General features: G+C 42.4%; 2 protein-coding genes and 1 non-coding gene across 3 annotated transcripts; 2 read left to right on the top strand and 1 right to left on the bottom strand.

Annotated features, from left to right (window-relative positions):
- Window positions 1-732: 732 nt before the first annotated feature.
- LOC117055289 (proteinase-activated receptor 1-like) lies at window positions 733-1745 on the top strand. Its single transcript, XM_033164750.1, has one exon. The coding sequence runs from the start codon at window positions 849-851 to the stop codon at window positions 1743-1745; it is 897 nt and encodes a 298-aa protein (XP_033020641.1). The 5' UTR covers window positions 733-848.
- Window positions 1746-9358: 7613 nt separating this feature from the next.
- LOC117055288 (proteinase-activated receptor 1-like) lies at window positions 9359-10422 on the top strand. The gene has a single exon (XM_033164748.1). The coding sequence runs from the start codon at window positions 9359-9361 to the stop codon at window positions 10400-10402; it is 1044 nt and encodes a 347-aa protein (XP_033020639.1). The 3' UTR covers window positions 10403-10422.
- A 5507-nt stretch (window positions 10423-15929) lies between these two features.
- On the bottom strand, window positions 15930-16050 carry LOC117055368. Its single transcript, XR_004427623.1, has one exon. It is a non-coding gene; the product is annotated as a U5 spliceosomal RNA (small nuclear RNA).
- Between the last annotated feature and the right edge of the window lie 6033 nt (window positions 16051-22083).

Genomic DNA, 22083 nt, shown 5'->3' with positions numbered 1-22083 from the left:
ATATGTACACAGCCTAAGAGCAGGAAAAGCCTAGTCAGAAGTCTAAGGCAGGGAATGCATGGCCCTCCATATGCTGTTGGGCTGTAAAGCATTAAAGGGGGATCCCCTATCCTCCAGATTACAGCAGTATCTGGATGGCCAAAGGTTCCTCAGCCTTTGTTTAAAGGTTATTATCTCACATTTTCATGTGAAACCATACACTGAAGTTTCTCATTTGGAATAGGGAAAGCCAGGGAGAAGGGATAGCAATGTAAATCTTGTCAACACCAGTAATTTTTAAAATACAGTGGTAGCTCTGGTTACGAACTTAATTCGTTCCGGAGGTCCATTCTTAACCTGAAACCATTCTTAACCTGAGGTACCACTTTAGCTAATGGGGCCTCCTGCTGCTGCCACGCCACCACCCCACAATTTCTGTTCTCATCCTGGGTCAAATTTCTTAACCCGAGGTACTACTTCTGGGTTAACGGAGACTGTAACCCAAAGCGTTTGCAATCCGAGGTGTTTGTAACCCAATGTACCACTGTACCCTATTAAGTATAGCTAAATCTATAACTTCATTTGAATTAATATTCTCACAAGTAAACCATTGTTGTTGTATTGACTTCTGTAACATTGTTAATATGGCCATTTATATATCTGATTTACATATTGCAGATTCCACATTTGCCCGTTTAGGTGTTGGTCTCCCTGTATATTATACTCATGATGTAAACAACGCCAATCAATCCACAAAGCATGCATTTACCGCAGAAGATGGTGAAAAATACTTGACTGGTCCATGGCTGACTCGCTTTGTTCCTTCAGTCCACACTGCTGTGGTTATTTTGAGCCTTCCTTTAAACATTATGGCAATTCTCATGTTTGTGGTCAAATTAAGGCTTAAGAAGCCAGCTGTGGTGTACATGCTCAACCTGGCTTCTGCAGATGTCCTCTTCCTGAGTGTGCTTCCTTTTAAGATTGTCTCCCATTTTTCTGGAAACAACTGGATGTTTGGGCCTGAGATGTGTCGATTTGTCATTGCCGCCTTCTACTGCAACATGTACTGCTCTGTCCTGCTGGTGATGGTGATAAGCATTGACCGTTTCCTGGCCGTGGTGTACCCATTGCAGTCCCTGTCCTGGCGCACAGCAAGACGGGCCTCGTTGGTCTGCTTTCTCATCTGGCTTCTGGCTATAGCTGGGGTGATACCTCTGCTTGTCAGTGAGCAAACACAGAGATTATCCCGGTTAAATATTACAACCTGTCATGATACATTAGATATATCCGCTATTGCGAAGATATTTCGTCATTACTTTTCTGCATTATCAGTTTTGTTCTTTTTTATACCGTTATTAATCTCCATCACCTCTTATGTGTGCATTATAAGGAAACTTTCTTCGTCCAATGTTGCTGCAGAGCCTAGTAAAAGGAGACGTGCCATCGTCCTGTCTGTAGCTGTCTTGTCTTCTTTTATTATTTGTTTTGGTCCTATAAATGCCGTATTACTAATGCACAGCTTGCGCATCTCACCTGATCAACCCCTTGAAAGTCTGCATTTTGCCTACATCTTAGCAATCTGCACTGGTACCATAAACTGCTGCATCGATCCCTTAATTTATTATTATGCTTCTTCAAAGTGTCAAAAGCAGGTGTGGGATCTCCTGTGCTATAAGAAGCATTCTGCTCTTGTACAAAGCAGTCGGACAACAAGCAGCAATGCCACCAATCCTTTTAGTGGCCTGAAAAATTTGTCTCAAGCATAGCATCTTCCATTAAATATGTTTGCAGTACAGTAATACACATTCGTAAACCTAGTTGTCGCATGCCACCTATTTTACAGCCTCTGTTTTTAACATTGATGCATTTCTTTCCCTAGAATATTTATGCTTTTTCTTACATTCCAAGAAAAAGATATCAGACCATGATTTTTCTGCAGCTGCTGTTAAAATAATGTCTGTCTAGAGATGTGGTTTGCTCCAATGTTGACTGTATAGAAATAAATATTATATATTGTTGTCCAGTTATTTTCTCATTATCATTTTCGTAACATTAACAAATGTGCACTGTTGCCATTCTACATCTATATGAAGTAATTATGAGTTTGTGGGCTAGGGGGCATCAATAGGCTGATGACACTAAGGTCTGTTTTCCCATAACATCTGCGTCGGGGGAGGCCAGGCAGTCTCTGGACCCGTGCTTGGATGTAGTGGCGAAATGGATAAAGAAAAACCAGTCTGAGTTGGATAGAATTAGGTACAGTTTTACTGATTACAGAGCAACAGGTTTGATGAAGGTATCAGGCATGAATCCATGTGATCTTTTAGCCCATTTGCCACTTGATAAGCTTATCTTTTGACCATCACGGTTGCTCACCCTGGCATGAACTGCTATCCAATGAACTTCCCCTGGCCACCGGCAGGAGGTGCCATGGTCTGTCAGCCCACAAGCTGGACTTCTGGACAGAAATTGCTGCTTCCAAGATCCCTCAAGGGGATCCCCTACGAGCTGCGACAAGGCGCCCCCTCCTCTACCCCTCCCTTTTAAGGAACTAGCTCGATGCCTCTTACCCAGGGCATTTTTTTCAGCAGGAATTCACAGGATCTCAGTTCTGGCACCTCTCAGGAAGGCACCATTGCTATTACAGTGGTACCCCGCAAGACGAAATTAATTCGTTCTGCGAGTTTTTTCGTCTTGCGAATTTTTCGTCTTGCGAAGCACGGTTTCCCATAGGAATGCATTGAAAATCAATTAATGCGTTCCTATGGTCAAAAAAAGTCCAAACAAAGCCAAATTTGGTACAAAAAGAGTTTATTAAGTGCTCTTTAAAGTCACACATACTGTAAAGAGCATTTCAAAAATTGAAGGAACAATAAATTAAGTTTCTAAACATGACAGAAAAGCATTTAAAAATCACCAAAGTGTACACTGTACTGTACATACATTTTCTAAGACTCTGGGGGACAACTCAAAGAAGGTTCCTCTTCCACTCTTTGCTTCTTGCTGAAGAACCTGTCCATGGTCTGCTGCTTCATCCGCCTTTTCAGCACCTCCCTGAAAGACGACATGACCCTTGTGTCAAAAGTGTTGGCAAGGTCACGTGTCAGGTCCTTGTCAGGGTGGTGCCGCTGTGCAAAAGCCTGCACATCTTTCCACTTCTGGCAGATGTCCCTCAGTTCTTTGGAGGACAGCCATTCCTCAGTTGCTTCCTCCTCTTCCAGCGAGGCCTGCTCCTGCGCAGCCTCTCCATGTCTGACCATGCTGTGGATTCCAGATCTTGTCTTGAACCGGTCAAACCAGCCTCTGCTTGCCTTGAAGACTTCTGGCTCGCCTGAGGTTCCTGGCTGTTGCCGGACGAGGTCTGCGTGCAAGGCCTTGGCCTTCTCACAAATGACGGCCTCACTCGCTGTGTCCCCTGCACGCTGCTTCTCTTCTAACCAGATGAGCAGCAACTTCTCGACCTCCTCCAGAACAGCTGGGCGGTTCTTCACGATCCTGGTGACGCCCTTGGCTACATCAGTCGCAAGGATCTTCTCCCTCATCTTCAGGATGGTCCCAATGGTCGATGGATTCCTCCCGTACTCCCTGGCGAGGTCTGTCACACGCATTCCACCGTCGTGCTTCCGGATGATCTCCTTCTTCATTTCCAGCGTCACCTTCTCCTTTTTCCTCTCGCCGGACTCTGCAGCAGCAGTCTTCTTGGGCCCCATGGCAGCACAGCTCCTACCTTCGCAAACCCACCCAAAAAAATTAATAATCAGTGCTTCACATTCAAAAGAAAGCACCAAACCTCCCAGAACCTTCCCACCCCCTACTCCTAGACTCACAATCCACCACCCCCCTCCCCAAAAGAAAAACACAAAAAAAGTTTGGTAAAAACAGCAGTGTCACCCAATGGTTGCAGAGCAACTCCAACTGCCAAAAAATTCAAAAGAAAGCACCAAACCTCCCAGAACCTTCCCACCCCCTACTCCTAGACTCACAATCCACCACCCCCCTCCCCAAAAGAAAAACACAAAAAAGTTTGGTAAAAACAGCAGTGTCACCCAATGGTTGCAGAGCAACTCCAACTGCCAAAAAATTCAAAAGAAAGCACCAAACCTCCCAGAACCTTCCATCCCCTACTGCTACAATCCCAACCCACCCACCCACCCACCCCAAAAAAACCAAAAGAAAGCTCTAAAAGTTTAACTTACCCAATGGTTGCAGCTTTAAAAAACAGCACAGTCCCCAAATGAATGCAGACCCCAACTGCCAAAACATTCAAAAGAACACACCAAACCTTCCAAAACTTTGCAAACCCCTTCCCACCCCCTAATGCTACACTCCCAACCAACCCACCCCCCCAAAAGAAAACCCAAAAAATGTTGCAGAGTCAACCAATGGTTGCAGAGCAACTCCAACTGCCAAAAAATTCAAAAGAAAGCACCAAACCTTCCAGAACCTTCCATCCCCTACTGCTACACTCCAAACCCAACCACCCACCCCAAAAGAAAACCCAAAAAATGCTTTAAAGTCTAACTTACCAAAAGGCTGCAGTTTTTATAAACAGCACCGTCCCCCAATGTCTGCAGACCAACTGCAAAGAAATCCAAGAAAACACACCAAACCTTCAAAAACATTTCCATGACTCCCCAGCCACCCACCACACAGAAATCCAAAGCCAAAAATCTTTTTTTTAACAACAGCAGAGCGCCCCAATGGTCACAGAAAAATCAAAAAAATGCAGAAAAACAAAACCAAGCTTCCAGATCCTTGCACACCCCTTCCCAACAATTCCCTGGCCCCCCAGCCACCCACCACACAGAAATCCAAAGCCAAAAATCTTTTTTTTTAACAACAGCAGAGCGCCCCAATGGTCACAGAAAAATCAAAAAAATGCAGAAAAACAAAACCAAGCTTCCAGATCCTTGCACACCCCTTCCCAACAATTCCCTGGCCCCCCAGCCACCCACCACACAGAAATCCAAAGCCAAAAATCTTTTTTTTTAACAACAGCAGAGTGCTCCAATGGTCACAAGACAATAAAAAAAATGCAGAAAAACAAAACCAAGCTTCCAGATCCTTGCACACCCCTCCCCAACACCAAGTCCTAGAATCCCAAACACCCCAATCCAAAATCCAAAAACCACAAAAAAAGTTTTAAAAGTTTAACTTAAAAAATGGTTGCAAAAAACCATAAAAATTCCAAAAAAAGCACACCCAAGCTTCCAGATCCTTGCACACCCCTCCCCAACACCAAGTCCTAGAATCCCAAACACCCCAATCCAAAATCCAAAAACCACAAAAAAAGTTTTAAAAGTTTAACTTACCAAATGGCTGCAAAAGAAGTTCTCGAAAAGCTTGAAAAATCGCCAAAGTCCTCAAAAACCTCAAAAAAGGCTCCCAGACCTCGTGCTATGAGTTGCTCCTTGAAGTCAAGTCGCAACTGCACCTCTTCAAGCAATGCACCCTGGGTATTAACGGTTTTACAACAAAGAAACAAACTTGCAAGACGATTTCGTCTTGCGAAGCAAGCCCATAGGGAAATTCGTCTTGCGAAGCAGCTCGAAAAACGAAAAACCCTTTCGTCTTGCGAGGCATTCGTCTTGCGGGGTATTACTGTATAAGAGAGCAAGGGGGGTGTTCATGGTGAGTTCTGGCACCTCTTTTTCTAGAAAAACAGCACTGCTCTTACACAACAGTTGTGACAATTTAAAAGTGTAGAGAAAACAAATCAAAAGAAATTATTAAAAGAGTGCCTGGGTGGGGAGATCCGGTCTGAACTGCAGTAAGGAGCAGCAGTGGGGGAGGGGGTCCCTTTAAATACTTCCAGAGAGGACCAGACTCCCAGAACCTTCTATCTTGTCTGCTCTGGAAGTCCCTCCCCTCACCCACAGCTCCCAGCCCCTCACCGCAGCTCCATGTCTCACCCAGCTCTGAAGAGCCTGACCCAACACAGAATCTTCCTGGTGCTTCCACTTCCTCCTTGCAACTGCCCCAGGCTGCAACAACTGCCCCCAGTAAGCCAGGAATGGGTATTCTGGCAAGAACCTTTTGAAACAGGAATATGATTTCATTCTGTTTGCAAAGAACGTGTTGGTACATCCAGAGGGACCAAACTAGATGAGATGGCAGTTTAGCAGTAATAAACATTCAGAGTTGCCTAATGTAAGCAGACCACTGAATCCAGTTTTTGTTGTCTAAGAATCTGAATTATGCTTGGCTACATGTATGTGTGTGTGTGTGTGTTTATGTGCAGACTACACGTTTTATCCAACAAAATTCTACTCAGCATAGATCCAATGAAATTAATGGACCCAAGTTAGATTTGTCCATTAACTTCAATGGGTCTACTCCGAGTAGGATAAACATTGGGGGAGCAGACCTACAGAGGACTACGCAGGGAGGAGCTGCTTTGCACCATCTTGGCCCAGTCTGTTCCCCCAGCCATCAAGAGTATGTGTGTTTTTGTCTGCCTGCATCAGTTCATTGGGAGACACCATATCAAACACCTGCACAATTGCAATAATAGTGGTTGTGCAAAGTTATCATGCTTCCAAAATGCTCATAAATGCATGGTGACATCACATAGTCACAACGCACACATATAGTTGTATTTATTGATTTGGGGTTTTGTTTTCCCCACAGGCCTCCCAAAAAGCAATACATAAATTCAAAGATTTATGTGCTTAAAATACTGCAGATTTGAGTGTTTCTTTTCCTAAATTTTGTACTTCACCAATAGGAAATGCTCAAGCAGTGATACTGATGTGTCAGGGACTGTGCATCGGAGGAGGAATAGATTTACAACAGTGGTTTGCAGAGGGTCACAGATCAGAGATAGAAGAGGGGGAAAGCTGGAAAATAATGGGAGAAGCAGAGCAGGAACAGCTGGCTGACACATTATCACTAGAGAGCATTCCAGACCCCCCCTTCTCCCAGGATCTGGCGAGCAATGAAAGTAGGAGAGCAGAGAGCTAAGAGGCAATTGGCCCTAAGCAGCCACTGTAAGGGGGGATGTGTGCGCTGTTGATGATTGAGAAGGGAAGGGGGGGGGAGATCACTCAAGTAATGCCATTAACCCAAAAGGCAATGTTTCTGAGTCTCTCTCTGAACATTGACTAAAATACATTGGTAAGAACTTATTGTCTATCTATTGCTGGCAGTCTGCCATGAGAGGGAGGGATCAGATTCCCTGACATGTGGAACAGAATGTCCCTATATTCATCTGAGGAATGGTGGAGGGTATGCTAAAGGTGTGCTACATAAAAGGTACTCTTAAGATTTTCCCCTGAGCAGGGCAATATTTGCCACAGAGGAATGTGTGAGTGTGCGTTGAAACTAGCCTACAGCACAAGGTAACATTTACTATTGTTGATCCACCCACTTTTTAACCTCACCCCCTCTGGCCATGTGAAAAAGGGAGGAAAGCCCTTGGGTGAAAAAAAGGTTCCCCAACCTGGATTTAATCTAATATTCATTTGGGCCTAATGTTGATTAATGGTAAAGCACTTTATCCACTGAGAACGTATTTAGGACGGTGAAAAAAATATGAGTTTTGCTTTTTAATGTATTCTTACCCTTAATTTTTCTGAAAACAGATGAACTGAAAACCACAACAAATGCCTTTTAATCTATAAACGCAACATAATGGGCTTTCCATGAATGCTTTTAGGAAGAGTCTTTTAGAAAAGAAAAGAAAACAGAAGACTTGTCTGAGAGTTTTCATTTGGTGCTTTGGGGAGTAGCCAGAAAGAAGAGATCAAGAACCCTGTGCTCCCTATAGGATGCAGTGGTGTTGTGACAGTGTGGGTTGGCTCAGCTTCTTCTACAGATAAACTAATATTAAAGCCCAAAATAGGCAAGGAGATAACAAGTGGATTTAGATCTCGGAGGAAACAAAGGAAGCTTCTTTTCAGGCAGATCCCTTCAGTTTCTTCTTAGAGACCTAGTGGAACCAAAAGATGAGGTTCGCTGCTAGAGGAGAAATGGACCCCTCTCTGAAGATCCTGTTTCCTCTGTTTAGTATGGTCTTCACCTTATTTAGCACAGCAAGAGCAAAAAGTAAGTACAACCCAACACAATTTCTCCACAGTTCAATATTCATAGTTAAAGCAAGGCATACACAATATGCAATTGTTTCAGGAAAATTTCACTCTTTCTGATCTTTCCAAATGATTGTGCTATGGAAGAAAAACCATGCTGAAGCAGCAAGAGTAAAGGAGGAGGGAGAATATCCTTGTACTAGGAAAAAAATGTACTTCTCAGTGGTAATATCCAGTTTATCAGTCACTTGCACATAAAAAAATCTCTAAGTGACTGCAACATTTTAAGAGCATATGGCATAACATAAGATCAGAAGAACAATGAATAAAGCATTTTGTGGGGGGCTTTGCTCTAAAATTCCTACCCTAAAGAATATAGGGTGAACTCAGACTGTCTCTTCTTGCACAATCTGCCTCTGATATTTCGGCAAGGAGGAGGTGATGTACTTCACAGAAAATCAAGGATTTATTTACTGCATAAGATCTTGTAGTTCACTAAAAGTAAACTTGTCTCTGTTAGACTGGGCAAAAAAAGCTGGCCATAGTTCACCCCTCACAGAGTTAGAGATCCAAGCACCCTTAACATGCTACAGTTCCAAGGATTCTTTGATGAAAGTTGTGTGCTTTAAATATATGGTGTGTACACAGGCAATGTCAGAATATAACTGTGTATACATTAGCAGCATGAAACACAGTGACTTGTCCCTGTCTCCCTTAATTTCAAGTCACATTCTTAGATTGCTGCACACACCAGAGAAGGGGCAGAGATGTCTTCACCTGGTGTCTATTACCAGATTTGTTTCGATGCACTGAACTCCAGTTCACTGAAGCTGTCAGCTGCATGTGTGCTGTCATCTGTACATGCACAGTGGCTGTGTCACCCCAGCTTAACATTTGTTTCCATTTTCAAGCTGATGGAAGCTGGCTTGAGGGAAAGCTCATCAAACAGGAATACTTCTTGAGAAGCTGCAAGATGCAGATGGATTGTGGCTAATGTCATGTGTATTTGGTTTCAAATACCAGCAGTATTGCTGGTAGACCCCATGGTCTAAAGGTTACTTCGCACATTTTCAGGATGGAGGGAATAGCAGAAGTTTCTCATTAGCAATAGGAAACATGTAAATTTCATCTATACCAATAATTTTTAAAACCCCAAATGTGTACTTCTATAATTTAATCTGAATTCATATCCTCATGAGTAAACTAGCATGGTTGCATTAATGTTTGTAACATTACCTATATACGTATTCATAGATTTGATTTATATATTGCTTCATCTTTCAGATTCATCCTTGGACATCCAGCGGTTATCTATTGCTAGTTTTCCTGCTATGGAAATAAATGGTAATGATATGGAAATAATTACTAACGATACATTGAACAACTACAATGTGGATATCACAAAACAAGCTGAAAAATACTTGACTGGTCCATGGCTGACTCGCTTTGTTCCTTCAGTCCACACTGCTGTGGTTATTTTGAGCCTTCCTTTAAACATTACGGCAATCCTTATATTTGTGGTCAAAATAGGGCTTAAGAAGCCAGCAGTGGTGTACATGCTCAACCTGGCTTCTGCAGATGTCCTCTTTGTGAGTGTGCTTCCTTTTAAAATCGCCTACAACTTTTCTGGAAACAACTGGATCTTTGGGCCTTTGATGTGTCATTTTGTCACTGCTGCCTTCTACTGCAACATGTACTGCTCTGTCCTGCTGATGATGGTGATAAGCATTGACCGTTTCCTGGCCGTGGTGTACCCAATGCAGTCCCTGTCCTGGCGCACAGCAAGACAGGCCTCGCTGGTCTGCTTTCTCATCTGGCTTCTGGCTATAGCTGGGGTGATACCTCTGCTTGTCAGTGAGCAAACACAGAGATTATCCCGGTTAAATATTACAACCTGTCACGATACATTAGATATCTCTGTTATTATGGATATATTTCGTCATTACTTTTCTGTATTATCTATTTTGTTCTTTTTTATACCGTTATTAATCACTGTCACCTGTTATGTGTGCATTATAAGGAAACTTTCTTCATCCAGTGTTGCTACAAAGACTGCTAAAAAGAGACGTGCCATTCTCCTGTCTGTAGCTGTCTTGTCTTCTTTTATTATTTGTTTTGGCCCTACAAATGTCCTATTATTAGTGCACAACTTGCGCATCTCACCTGATCAACCCCTTGAAAGCCTGTATTTTGCCTACATCTTAGCGGTCTGCATTGGTACCATAAACTGCTGCATTGATCCCTTAATTTATTATTATGCCTCTTCAGAGTGTCAAAAGCAGGTGTGGGATCTCCTGTGCTATAAAAAGCAGTCTGATCTTGAACAAAGCAGCCAGACAACAAGCAGTAATGCCACCAATCCTTTTAGTGGCCTGAAAAATTTGTCTCAAGCATAGAATTTTACAGTGTGTGGTACAGTATTCCTAAATATGGGTGTTGCATGCCAAAGATGTGAATATTTGTTTACAGTTCACGTCTTTAATGTCCATGCCATTCTTTCTCTAAAATTTTAAAAAATCTGATAATTTTAGAGTTCCCTTGATCAGGACACCATACTTCTCTTGATGCATCCTAGAATAGCACTTTGCTGCTGCATCACGCAAAATATTTCAAACTGGATTATTCTTATTATTATTTTTGGCCGCTGTTAACATTAAAACTAATGTTTGTCCAGAAATCTGGTTTGTTCCAGCAAGGACTGTATATATATATGTATATATTACATACTGTTGTCCCAATTATTTTATTAGTATATAATAATGTTAATAATATTTCTTGAAGCAGATATTAACTTATTTGCTGTCATTAATTTGGGGGTTTTTCTGACAAGAGCCTTCTGAAACAGGAATGTGATTTCACCCTTTTTGAAAAGAACGCATTGGTACATTTACTCCAACTAGATGAGATTGTGGCTTTTCCAATAGAGAAGACACAGGAGGCAGAGCTTAGGTGTGCTTTATAAGCGGTCAGACTCCATGATTCAGTGTAACCAAAAAAATTAGAAGTGATAAGCATTCAGAGTTGCCTAATGTAAACAGACTATTGAATCCAATGGTTTTTGTGGGGGGGGGGGAGATGGCTCAGAATTTGAATTACACTTGGCTGCAGATTGTATATGTGTGTGCATGCAAACTATGGGTTACAGCCAGTGCTTTTTTCTGGGTGTACATAGGGGTACGCATACCCCCTAAACATTTTGTGAATCTGAGTTTGGTCTCATTGAGGGGCAGCATTTCAATATGAGTAGGAAAATGAGAGTACTCATAAACATTTTTTTAGGGGGGAGCACTGGTTAGGTAAAGGTAAAGGGACCCCTGACCACTTGGTCCAGTCGTGTCCGACTCTGGGGTTGCGGCGCTCATCTCGCGTTACTGGCTGAGGGAGCCGGCGTACAGCTTCCGGGTCATGTGGCCAGCATGACAAAGCCGCTTCTGGCGAACCAGAGCAGTGCACGGAAACGCCGTTTACCTTCCCGCCGGAGTGGTACCTATTTATCTACTTGCACTTTGATGTGCTTTCGAACTGCTAGGTGGGCAGGAGCAGGGACCGAGCAACGGGAGCTCACCCCATCGCGGGGATTCGAACCACTGACCTTCTGATCAGCAAGCCCTAGGCTCTGTGGTTTAACCCACAGCGCCACCTGCGTCCTGGTTACAGCCAATCAAATTCTACTCAGAGTGGACCCATTGAAATTAACGAACCTAAGGTAAACATGTACTTTAACAACACTGTGTCTACTCTGAGTAGGACTAACACTGGATGCAGGCTTAGACATGTGAATATCATGATAGTAGACAAGGGAGTCATGCAGACTGTTTCAGGGCTGGGCCTGTGCTGAGTACAAAGTGCAGTATTGAAGGTGGCAAGGGTGCTCATGATGCACACACAGACCTTCTTCCTGCTGCCCTCTCTCCTAAAAAAACCCTTTCTGATAGCACTGTGCAGCTGGGCTTCCTCCAACTACAGGAGCCTCCTGGAGAAGTTTGGGGGGGGAGGAACATTAGGAAAAGGCTGAGGGACTGACTTGTTCCTCCTCTCCCCTTTCAGCGACACGATCAGATCTCCAGGTGCTTTATGCTGAAGCTGAATGTCAGTGGGAGAAGGCTGGGAGCGGGGAAAACCATGTATGCCAGGCACTTCCAAGAGACTGCGATCTACTACCGGTATTTAAAAAAACTGGCAGTGATCTACCCATTGTCATTGGAGGGAGGAGGAGTGGGGGGGGTGGATTGCCCAGAGTTGTTGAGCTTTTTTTGGGTAGGATTGCCCAGAGTTCTTCAGCTTTTGTTAGCTTTCGGTAAACTTTATTTTATTCCACGATCGATAAGGGTCCCACAATCTACCATGATCAGCCAGGGATCTACCAGTAGATCCATAATACATGCCTGATGTATGCCATCACCTTGAGCAACTTGGAAGAAAGGGGGGAACAGAAATAAAATAAACAAACAAACAATAATGGATAGACAAAGTTCCTGTTCATTCATTTGTGGATGATGTCTTTCCTAGGGATCTGAAGAACACTCCAAAGAGGACATTATTACCATCAGGATGGGCTGCTGTTCAGTGACAGCACATGTGTTTTGTTGCAGGAGGCCCCGGGTTCAGTTTCCAGCATCTCCAGGTTTTGTTGGGAAAGGCTGTGCCCTGAAACCTGGACAGCCACTGCTAGTCAATGTACACATCACTAATCTAGATGGATCACTGGTCTGATCCATCAGAGTTTTTCTTATGCTTTTGTTTTCATGAACCTGCACTTGCCTAAGCTCCTTTTCCACCCCACTAATCTATTATGATAGGGCAATAGAGTCATTGCTGCTGGTCACTGCAGTCTTATCAGGATTTTCAATTTCTCTAAAACTGGAATTACAGCCACAAGCCCAAAAGGAAGGCGTATAGGTCTGAAGTTCTCAGACTGGGGCCAAACAAACTTCCCTAAAGAAGATCAGCTGGCAGCAATCATTCATCACTGGAAGGACATAAGAAGCTGCCTTATACCAAGTCAGGCTAGTTCACCACAATGCCTAGCAAGATACCTCCAGCAAACCCAGGAAATTGGCATCAAGACCTTCTCCTGTTGTTGGTCCCCACCAATTGGTATTCAGCTGCTTATCTTCTCTGAACATGAATGGTCAGGAAAGCCATTGTGGCTAGTAGCCATTGGCAGAGGTCCCACGTGGGATTTAGGCAGATGAATGGGGATGAGACAGAATCTGTGTTTCCTGGGGGGGGGGTTGATCCAGTGCTCCTATGTGATATGCTGCAGCTCTTTTTCATAGGAAAATACTTACTACATATTATTTATTTCTTACATTTTTATACTGCCCTTCATCCAAAGATCACAGGGCAGTTTACAACATAAAAGCATGAAATACACAACTTAATAGCAAAATAATAAATAAAGACTGTTAAGTTGTGGTGGACACAGCAGACGACACAGCGATCTCCAAACAGCTCTTGTTTATTAGTAGGCTGGAACAGAACTGAGCTGGAGGCCTCAGCCACCAGCTTATATAGAACTCAGCTACAACGCAACAGTAACCATATTCTGCAGCTATCCAATCCCTGAGTGTCAGTTTATAATCCTTCATTTGCATAAGCTGACCTGAGTGAAAACCGCAGCAGAATAAACTATATACACACACCCCTGGTGGCCAAGATGAGAACTTCAATACATAACAAAGACCCACCTCTAACACATTTAAAAGTCCAAAATTGTTTAATCAACTAAAGATCTGGCTGAAGAACATTTTTGCCTGATGCCTAAAGTGCCCTGGGAAAAACATTCCACAAACATTCTTGAACAAAGCTTATGCTGCAGTCAGATTATATCCAGTTTCATTCTGATATGTTTGCAGAGTAGTTCTATGACAATGAGCATTCTTCCTGCATTCATTCTGATTTGCTTGTGGGGTGTTTGCAAACCTTCCACCTTTAATGCATTCCGCCATCTCTTTCCAAACTGCAAAATGTCTTTTTAAAAAGTGGTTTTGTTGCACTAAAGTGACAGAGCACCTTAATCAACGTCAACTGTGGAAGCCTGAAGTTCCAGTTCGCGCTTGAAGCACACCCACGAAATAGTGACAGTCAGCAGACACACTCAGACCGAGGAGCAAGATGGCCTAGTGAACTGGCTGAGAATTTGACCCGGGCTTTCTCATATTCACAAGCACTGTTCTATTCACTGCAACACACTTTCCTCCAAGTTGTTCATATACTCTCTCACTGATCAGACTTGTATTGGTGTCAGTTTCCACAGATTACATCTTGCAACATTACAGCAGCTATTGATCCTGGATGCAAAAATATTCATTCCTTCTTTCCTCCCAAACATTCAATTATATGTAGCTTTGAAAGTAAAAAGTATCTGTTAGCAGCTTGCTACCAAACAGTAAAATTCAATAAACCATTAAATTTGTTGAAACAACCTAGCACAGATAAAACTGGCATAAACGGCAGTAAACAAAATAGCTGTTTGTAAAATCAGTAAATCCAGTAAAACAGCAGGTGCTGTTTGCTTAGCCTTTGAAATACTATTGGACTCCAGGTCCCATCACCCCCAGCCAGCATAGCCAATGGTTAGCAATGGGTGAAGTTGTATTCCAACAACATCTGGAGGGCCACAGGCTCCACTTTGTCCTACTGAGTCTACCTTCACCAAACACCAGCATATTTCTCCACGTTCTGTCTCCATGAAACATTGACTTTGCAATCCCATGTATACCTAATCAGAAGTAGGTACCATTAAGTTAAATGGGGATTACTTCTGAGTATAATACTGTATAGGACTGTGGTTTTAGAAATATTCGCTTTTCCAGTTCCAGTTCCTGCTTAAATGAATGGGAGGTGCCCAATGGCCTTAATCATGGCTTTCATCTATTTTAAGAGAGCTAATCTGTGGTAAACGTGAAATTAAAGGAATTCATTTTCCAACTACACCTACAGAAACATCAATAATTGGACATCACATTTTCTATAGAGAGTTTTGTATCAAATAAACCAGGAATGAGGCTGAATGTAGATCTGGATCTCCTGACATAGCTCTGGGTGATTTGTAGTAAATCAGCAAGATTTTCATTTTATTTTTTTACTTTCAACTGTTTTAACAATAGTAGCAACAAAACTAATTTCAGCCCCCTCTCAGCCCTAATTTATACTGCTAATATGAAGAAAGATTGAGGTAATCAGGATTGGATGGTTTTATGAAAGGCCTATGAGCTCCATTCAGTTCTGACACACAAATCACATTCCTAGGCTCTGAATTCTTCAATTCTATACATACCGGTATGTCTTTTGCACCAATCTCCAGTTTGCAGGTCTCAGGGTTGTACTGTAGTTAAAAAACAACTGCAACATGCAAATCTGTCCACCTCTGAAATAAGCTATACAATATTTTTATGCTTTTTACATCATTCTCCCAAATTGCATGTGATGCCAGGAAATTGCTGACTAATACATCTATATCTGGAGAAGGAATTTCTGAAGCAGAAAACACTCCAAGTTGATATTACTCCTTAGATCTCATTCTTGTTGACAGCCATTGAATGTTCTCTTTGCATCCATCAAGGCCACCATCCTAGAAATAAACAAAGAATTCTGGGAAAAGTTTCTTTCTGGCAATGTTTTCTCTTACTCAGTGCTTGGACACATACCAGTTACGAGATAGAACATTCTTTCACATCTTTAAGATAATATGACATTCACTGAGTTTCAAAGAATGCTCTTGGTGGGTGGATTCCAGACAGACTGGTTAGTTTAGCTGAGACAAAATGGGGAAAGTGTGGTCTTTAAAAAGCCATGTAGCCATTTGCAAAATATAAACTGCAGTTGCGTCTGGAGGCTTTCCCCCCTTATCATACAACAGTCATTATCACTAAAAAAAAATTGGGGGGGAGGGGTTAGTAAGCATACAAATCTGTTTTTAACACCAAGGAAGTAGTGTGGGGCCTCAAATAATTAGCTGTAAACTCGTAACTGTTCCTCTCCACAGAAATCTTTAGTAAAAGGTGAAAGATTTATACGATCTGAAGAGAAACCAGAGTACTATATAGCCATTACCACTATTTCAGTTTTGTCTGAAGTTATTCCATACTTTCCCATGGGTCCTCCAGCCTTGTTACTATCTAGTTTTCTTTGGCAGTCTCCTACCATTTTGCCCTAGTTACCAGCTAACTGGAACTGTTGTCATTTAATCTCATATGTCTGGTTCATAGTTTGTGATAAACTTTTAACCATTTAGGCCCACTTCACATGTAATGCTAGGCCAAACCATGGCTTAGCGTGAACTAGCAAATGTGTGGCTTCGCAGACTGAGGATCACAGTCACAGAGTTGCTCCTGGGGTCCTGCTGCAGCTGTGATCTTCAGTCTGCAAACCCACTCATTCATGCTAAGCCAGTAAGCTTCAGACTTGTCAGAGGCTCCATCTTGAGCCAACACATTTTTATCATATATTTATAGGGTTTTTGTGCTGCTCTGGTGTCCCACCTTAAGTCAAGCTGCAACCCAGCAGTGGGTCCGTACTCAACAGCTGAAGACCAATGCACTAAACTAGTGGGTTTAAACATACATACATACATACAATTGTGGAGGCTGTAGCACCTAGGCCTGGCAGAATCTTTTTATATATGCTGGAAGCTGCCCAGAGTGGCTGGGGCAACCCAGTCAGATGGGTGGGGTACAAATAAGAAAAGTACATTATTATTATTATTATTATTATTATTAGTATTATTATTATTATTATTATTTGTTGTTGTTGTTGTTGTTGTTGTTGTTGTTGTTGTTGTAGCAAGGTTTTCAGCAGCTGTTTAAAAGTCAGTGTAGAAGGTACCTGCTGAATCTATTGACAGGGTGTTCCACAGGACTGGGCCGATGACACTAAAGACTCCATTTTATGTTTTTGTCAAACAAGCCTGCCTAATGGATAAAATGTAACCCAGCCAGCTTCAAATCCTTCTTCAGAATGAGGCATTCTCCTTGGCCTGTGGCAAATTGCAGTCCACTCACCCCTCTACCAGCTTTATTCAATTTCTTCCTCCCCAGATAAGCAGCCCACTGGCCTGAGCAAGCCGCCATCTCTCAGCCTAACCTACCTCACTGAATTGCTGTGAGGAAAATGAGAGGAAATACCGGTAATATACTGTAAACACCCACTGAGAGTCGTTTCCCTGCCTTTACAATTCTGACTACTGCTACTGCTGAGCAGGAGGGAAAGGAAGTAGCACTTGGGGTCACAGTCTCTGTTTTAACTGTTTTTAAATGTTTCAGTTATGCTTTTTAATTACTTGTTTTATTGTGTATTTCAATTAAGGATGTTTTAATGCCCCAGTGGATTTGTTGTGCATTAAAACTGCTTATTTATTTTATGGCTGTAAACTGCTTAGAAGGCATTTTGACAAACAAACAGCATACAAATTAATAAACATCAGCAACGTATGATCTATTTGAGATTTCTGCACTGCAGAGGGCTGGACTAGATGACCCTCTGAGCCCCTTCCAACTCTACAATTCTATGATCTTAACAATAATATGAAGCTGAATTATGCTGCTGTATATGAGAAACTAAATATCTTCTGTAAGCCACCTCTGGAGGACTTTAGCACTGAAAGGTGGTGTATAAATAGTTCAAACAAACAATAAACCTTGTTGCGTATTGATTCAAAGGTCATAATATCTGTATTACTATTGTCTGTATTCACATTAGGGGAAAGTAACTGCCTTCCTGTTCCAGAAGGAACAGCTACTATGGGTTCATTCAAGTTGCTGCATTTGGATCCTCAGTCTTATTGGTTCCCACCAAAAGGCAGCTTTGTGATTGCTTGAGATTGTTCCCTCCAAAATGTATCCTTTCTAGCCATTCTTTCTGTCCCTATAAATGTAGCATCCCTCTCCTCAGTTGCCCAGTCTTGTTTGTCTGAATAAAGAGTGTTACATGAAGAAGCTGTCTCCTGCCTGCTATGTCACAGCTGAAATCACTTGCTGAATCACGATCCCCACGTTACAACAAACCTAATACAGACCTTTTGCAGCAATGAGGGGAAGAAAAAATCTATTTAAATAGATTATATTGCACAGGTTCTAGAGCTACTATATTCTGTTTCTCACCTGTCCTTAATTTCAGGGAAGAATGCAGGCCCTAATGAATGTTTTGCCTTGAAAAGTCCCCAGGAGGGTGAAGTTTGGTAGGAGACAGGTGGGAAGGGGAACCCTTCTCGTGCCATTTGTTTACACGCACACACCCCAATCCCAAATCATCACACCTATGTGTTCCTTTTATCCCCTGTGGCACTCTACCTTGGTGAGTAAGCATGGAATATTGCCAGAGACAAAAACCATTTGGCATATGGCAGGAAGTTTCAGGGGAGGTATTATTGAGTTCTCCTTTCCTTCCCATTCCTCTTGATGTTTCCTGAGGGCACTTTGCAATTGAAAAAGAGCCCTTCGGTTTCCTTATTGGAGGCTGAAGTATAATGTATAGCTTGCTCCTAGGACAGCCCATCTACTAGTGAGTGAATATACTTAGATGAGTTAATAAGCCAGGAATGCAGTTTTATTGCCAAGGGTAATCATTTACCCTTTAGTGTAAACAACAGGCTTTAATTGTGCAAAAAAGAAAGGATCAGGCAGGAAAGTAGTCAAACATGAGCAGTTTAAGAAAGCTGTTTTATGTTTTCAGCATAATAGAGTAGCTTAAGGAATGAAATATAGAAAGTGGGAAAGTATATTATTGTGTAACTTTTAGATTATGACCCTTGATATTCAAACAAAGCAAGGAATGTTGTGTTAATTCACTGTAAACGGACAAGATGAATCATCCAGACAGCTTTTGCCTATTAAGGATTTGAATCCTGTAGATAGGATGTTGATATTAGTCATTCTGAACCTTGATTAAGAAGATAAGTTGTAATTAAATACAGATGTGAACTTCAGAGGAAATTATGTCCCTGAATTTATGGCCTGCCTTTTCTGCTAAGTAAGTATCTAAACAGCAATTAAAGAGTCAGATCTTGTATCTGTGTTTGGTTATTTGAGTTAACAGGAGTTCACCAGCTTCATCCTGTCTAAATTAGATATGATATATGTTAAATCCATGATGAGAGGCTCCCATGTAGTTGAGCAATCCTAACAAGGGGAAGAGTGATTGAAGTGGGGACAATCTGCTACTTCCAAAGTCAGTTTCCCCTTCTTTTCCCCAGCGTTTGTTGCAAAAAAGTATTGTCGTATGACATGCTCCTGTTCAGGTTTCCCGCAATGCCCTCATTCCAGGATATTCCATTTCCCCAGTTTCTTATTCCATTCAAGAGTCAGTATTCTATGCCCACTGAGCACGCTCAGAATGCATATACAGCAGAAATTTAAAGCACTTTCCGCTTCAAGAACACTGGAAACTGTAGTTTACTACTTACAGAACTACAATTTGCAATACACTTAACAAGCTACAGTTCCCAGCATTAGAGAGGCTATGCTTTAATGTATGGTATGTCTGCAACCTCAATCTTTATTGATTTTAGGAACAGACCCTGAACAAGACATTTTCCCCTGAAGAGTTATGTGTGCATGTCTCCACAATCCTTGCTGTTTCCTCAAGCTGATAAATCCATTTCATACATACATGGTGCAATTTTGGCCACATAAGGATCCACACCTGGAGAATGAGTTCTGGATTTCAGCTAGACAGTAATGTCTTCTTTCAGCATACTCCATTCCATTCCCCACCAATCCTGGTCGTGCCCCCTCCCTCTGCATTTCCCACCTTTTGATGAGAGTCAGTCAGCATTCAATGGCCCCTAAGCATCCACAGCCATCAATGAATTGCAAGGATTGGTGGGGAATTCCTCGTGTTAGGGTTGGGGCTTCTTGGGCACTTCTGCAGACTTTGGAGTCACTCTGAGCCTTCTGGTAGTTCTCTTTTGCACGTGGATTATGCTACTTTGGTTACATAAGTCTCCAGCCAGAGAATGAGGTCACTATTTACATAGGAGAAATTATACATTAGAGTCCTGCTCCATAAAACAAAGAAGAAAAGCAAACATGGGTGTGGTTGTGATGAATGCAGGCTTGTTATCTAGCTGAATTAGATCTATTGGATCTTTGTATCTCCTTAACTGCACATTTTTCATGGCATAAATATGATACCAATGATTCCCTCTGGGGATCAGTTAACTCTGGGTCAGAATTGTTTTATGAGCTAATACCCAAAATATGCAATAAGAGTACCTGGTTTGTTGTTTCGTTTCTCTCTTTTGGAATCAGCTACTTTCTGAATGCCTGTGTTTTTCTTCGGGCTAAATTAATCATCACATTGCTACTGTGAGTCTACTCTTTTGAAGTGTGGATTTGGGCCAGTGTTGAAATGTTGCAAAACTTCCATTCTTATAAAACACCGATAACATTTGACAACACTTGTACTGAGTCTAGGATAAGATCCTGAAATGGGTGGCTCTCAAGATGCAGCTGGCAGAGCTGTAGCTATGGAGGGACTAGCCAGGTTTCTTTTGCCCCGTGAAGCCTCCCGAGGGGTGCCATTGAGGCTGCCACCCTCTCTCTCTCTCTCTCTGTGTGTGTGTGTGTGTGTGTATGCAAAAGTGTGGGGGCTGTGTATACCAAACTGGGTCTTTGACCCGGGTGAAACCCCACAAGTTCCCTTCCTTTCTTCAAGCATTACTAGGACATTTTAAGTATCTGGGAGGGGGCGGGGAGGGAGAAAGGTGGGCGGATGGATGGGCAGGACATGCAGTACACAAAACTTTGGTGATGAAGAATAGGGGCTTTCCTATCTTGAAAGAGTAGAGGGGATTTGAGATTGCAGCTTCCTATTCCTCTGAAGAAGTGTGCATGCACACGAAAGCTCATACCAGGAACAAACTCAGTTGGTCTCTAAGGTGCTACTAGAAAGAATTTTCGATTTTGTTTTGACTATTCTCACTGCTTCTTCAAAACTCTTGTCCCGTTCTGAGCTGCACCTTCAGCAGATCTAGCTACTGGCCAAGAGAAGAAAAGGCTCAAGGGAAGGGATGATTCAGTTAGTATGAGACAGCACCAGATCCCACCCCACCCCCCACAGAAATAGAGCTGAGAATTTCTGGGGTTGTTCTTTTTCCCATCTAGGGGGTGGGGGAGGAAGGCCACTTTGCATAACAGTCTGCAAATATTCTTCACCATTAGGATGCTAAGGTCAGGGCATCATGGAGGTTGTAAACTGGTGGCCAGTCTGACAACACAATTGCTGTGGCACTCTGTGGGGGGAAACCACCCATACTGTGCTAAATCCTACGCTAATAGCACAATGGTTCTGTTTTTAGGAAGACCCTCTGACTTGTCTCACACTGAAACCAGATAAAGATTTCCACATTCTGTCTACTTAATACATTTGTTTGTTTGTTTGTTTGTTTGTTTCAAAGCAATTGTGCCTAATGACTCACCTATTCAATGGCAAAGGTGATGCATTTATAATTGTTCCACTAACCAGTTAATGCTCTAAACTGGTTCTACAAATTCTTTAATAGTTCAGTGGCAACATGCTTGAACCACATCAGTTGGTAATATTTCTAAAGCTCTGAAATGACATGCAGTTAATCAGGAGCAATTAGTACAGACTAGCATCTTAATAAGACTGCTTGCTAGATTTAAAAACAGGGATGGGGAACCTAATCTTGCAGATGTTGGGTGGTTGGGTTTTTTGAAAAGGAAGGCTAGAGCTGTACCCTTGAAATCATGATCCCCCAAGACAGCTCTTCATTCACTAACTGGCTAAGGACGCAATCCTAACCCCATTTACCTGGGAGTATGCCCCCCTAACCTCAGTGGGACTTCCTTCTGAGTCAGGGGTGCCGGTGCCAACTTCAATCAAACAAAGGAGGCAGGTAAGCCCCATAATCACATAATGGATCTCAAGACACGGCACATGCACACCATTTGAATGGCAAGGCCCATCAACTTTGGGGAACCCAAAGGGACCTCAGCCCCTAGGAGCTGGCTCCTATGTGTAGACATGGATTGTGACGGATTAGTTTACTGAATCCATTACTTTTACTGAAGTATCCTTTACTGAATTCCGTAGGATTTGCTGGCAGTTAAGT

Source organism: Lacerta agilis, chromosome 11 (assembly GCF_009819535.1).
Source record: "Lacerta agilis isolate rLacAgi1 chromosome 11, rLacAgi1.pri, whole genome shotgun sequence".
NCBI classification, from domain to species: Eukaryota; Metazoa; Chordata; class Lepidosauria; order Squamata; family Lacertidae; genus Lacerta; species Lacerta agilis.
This window is presented reverse-complemented; position numbering and strand designations above follow the sequence as displayed.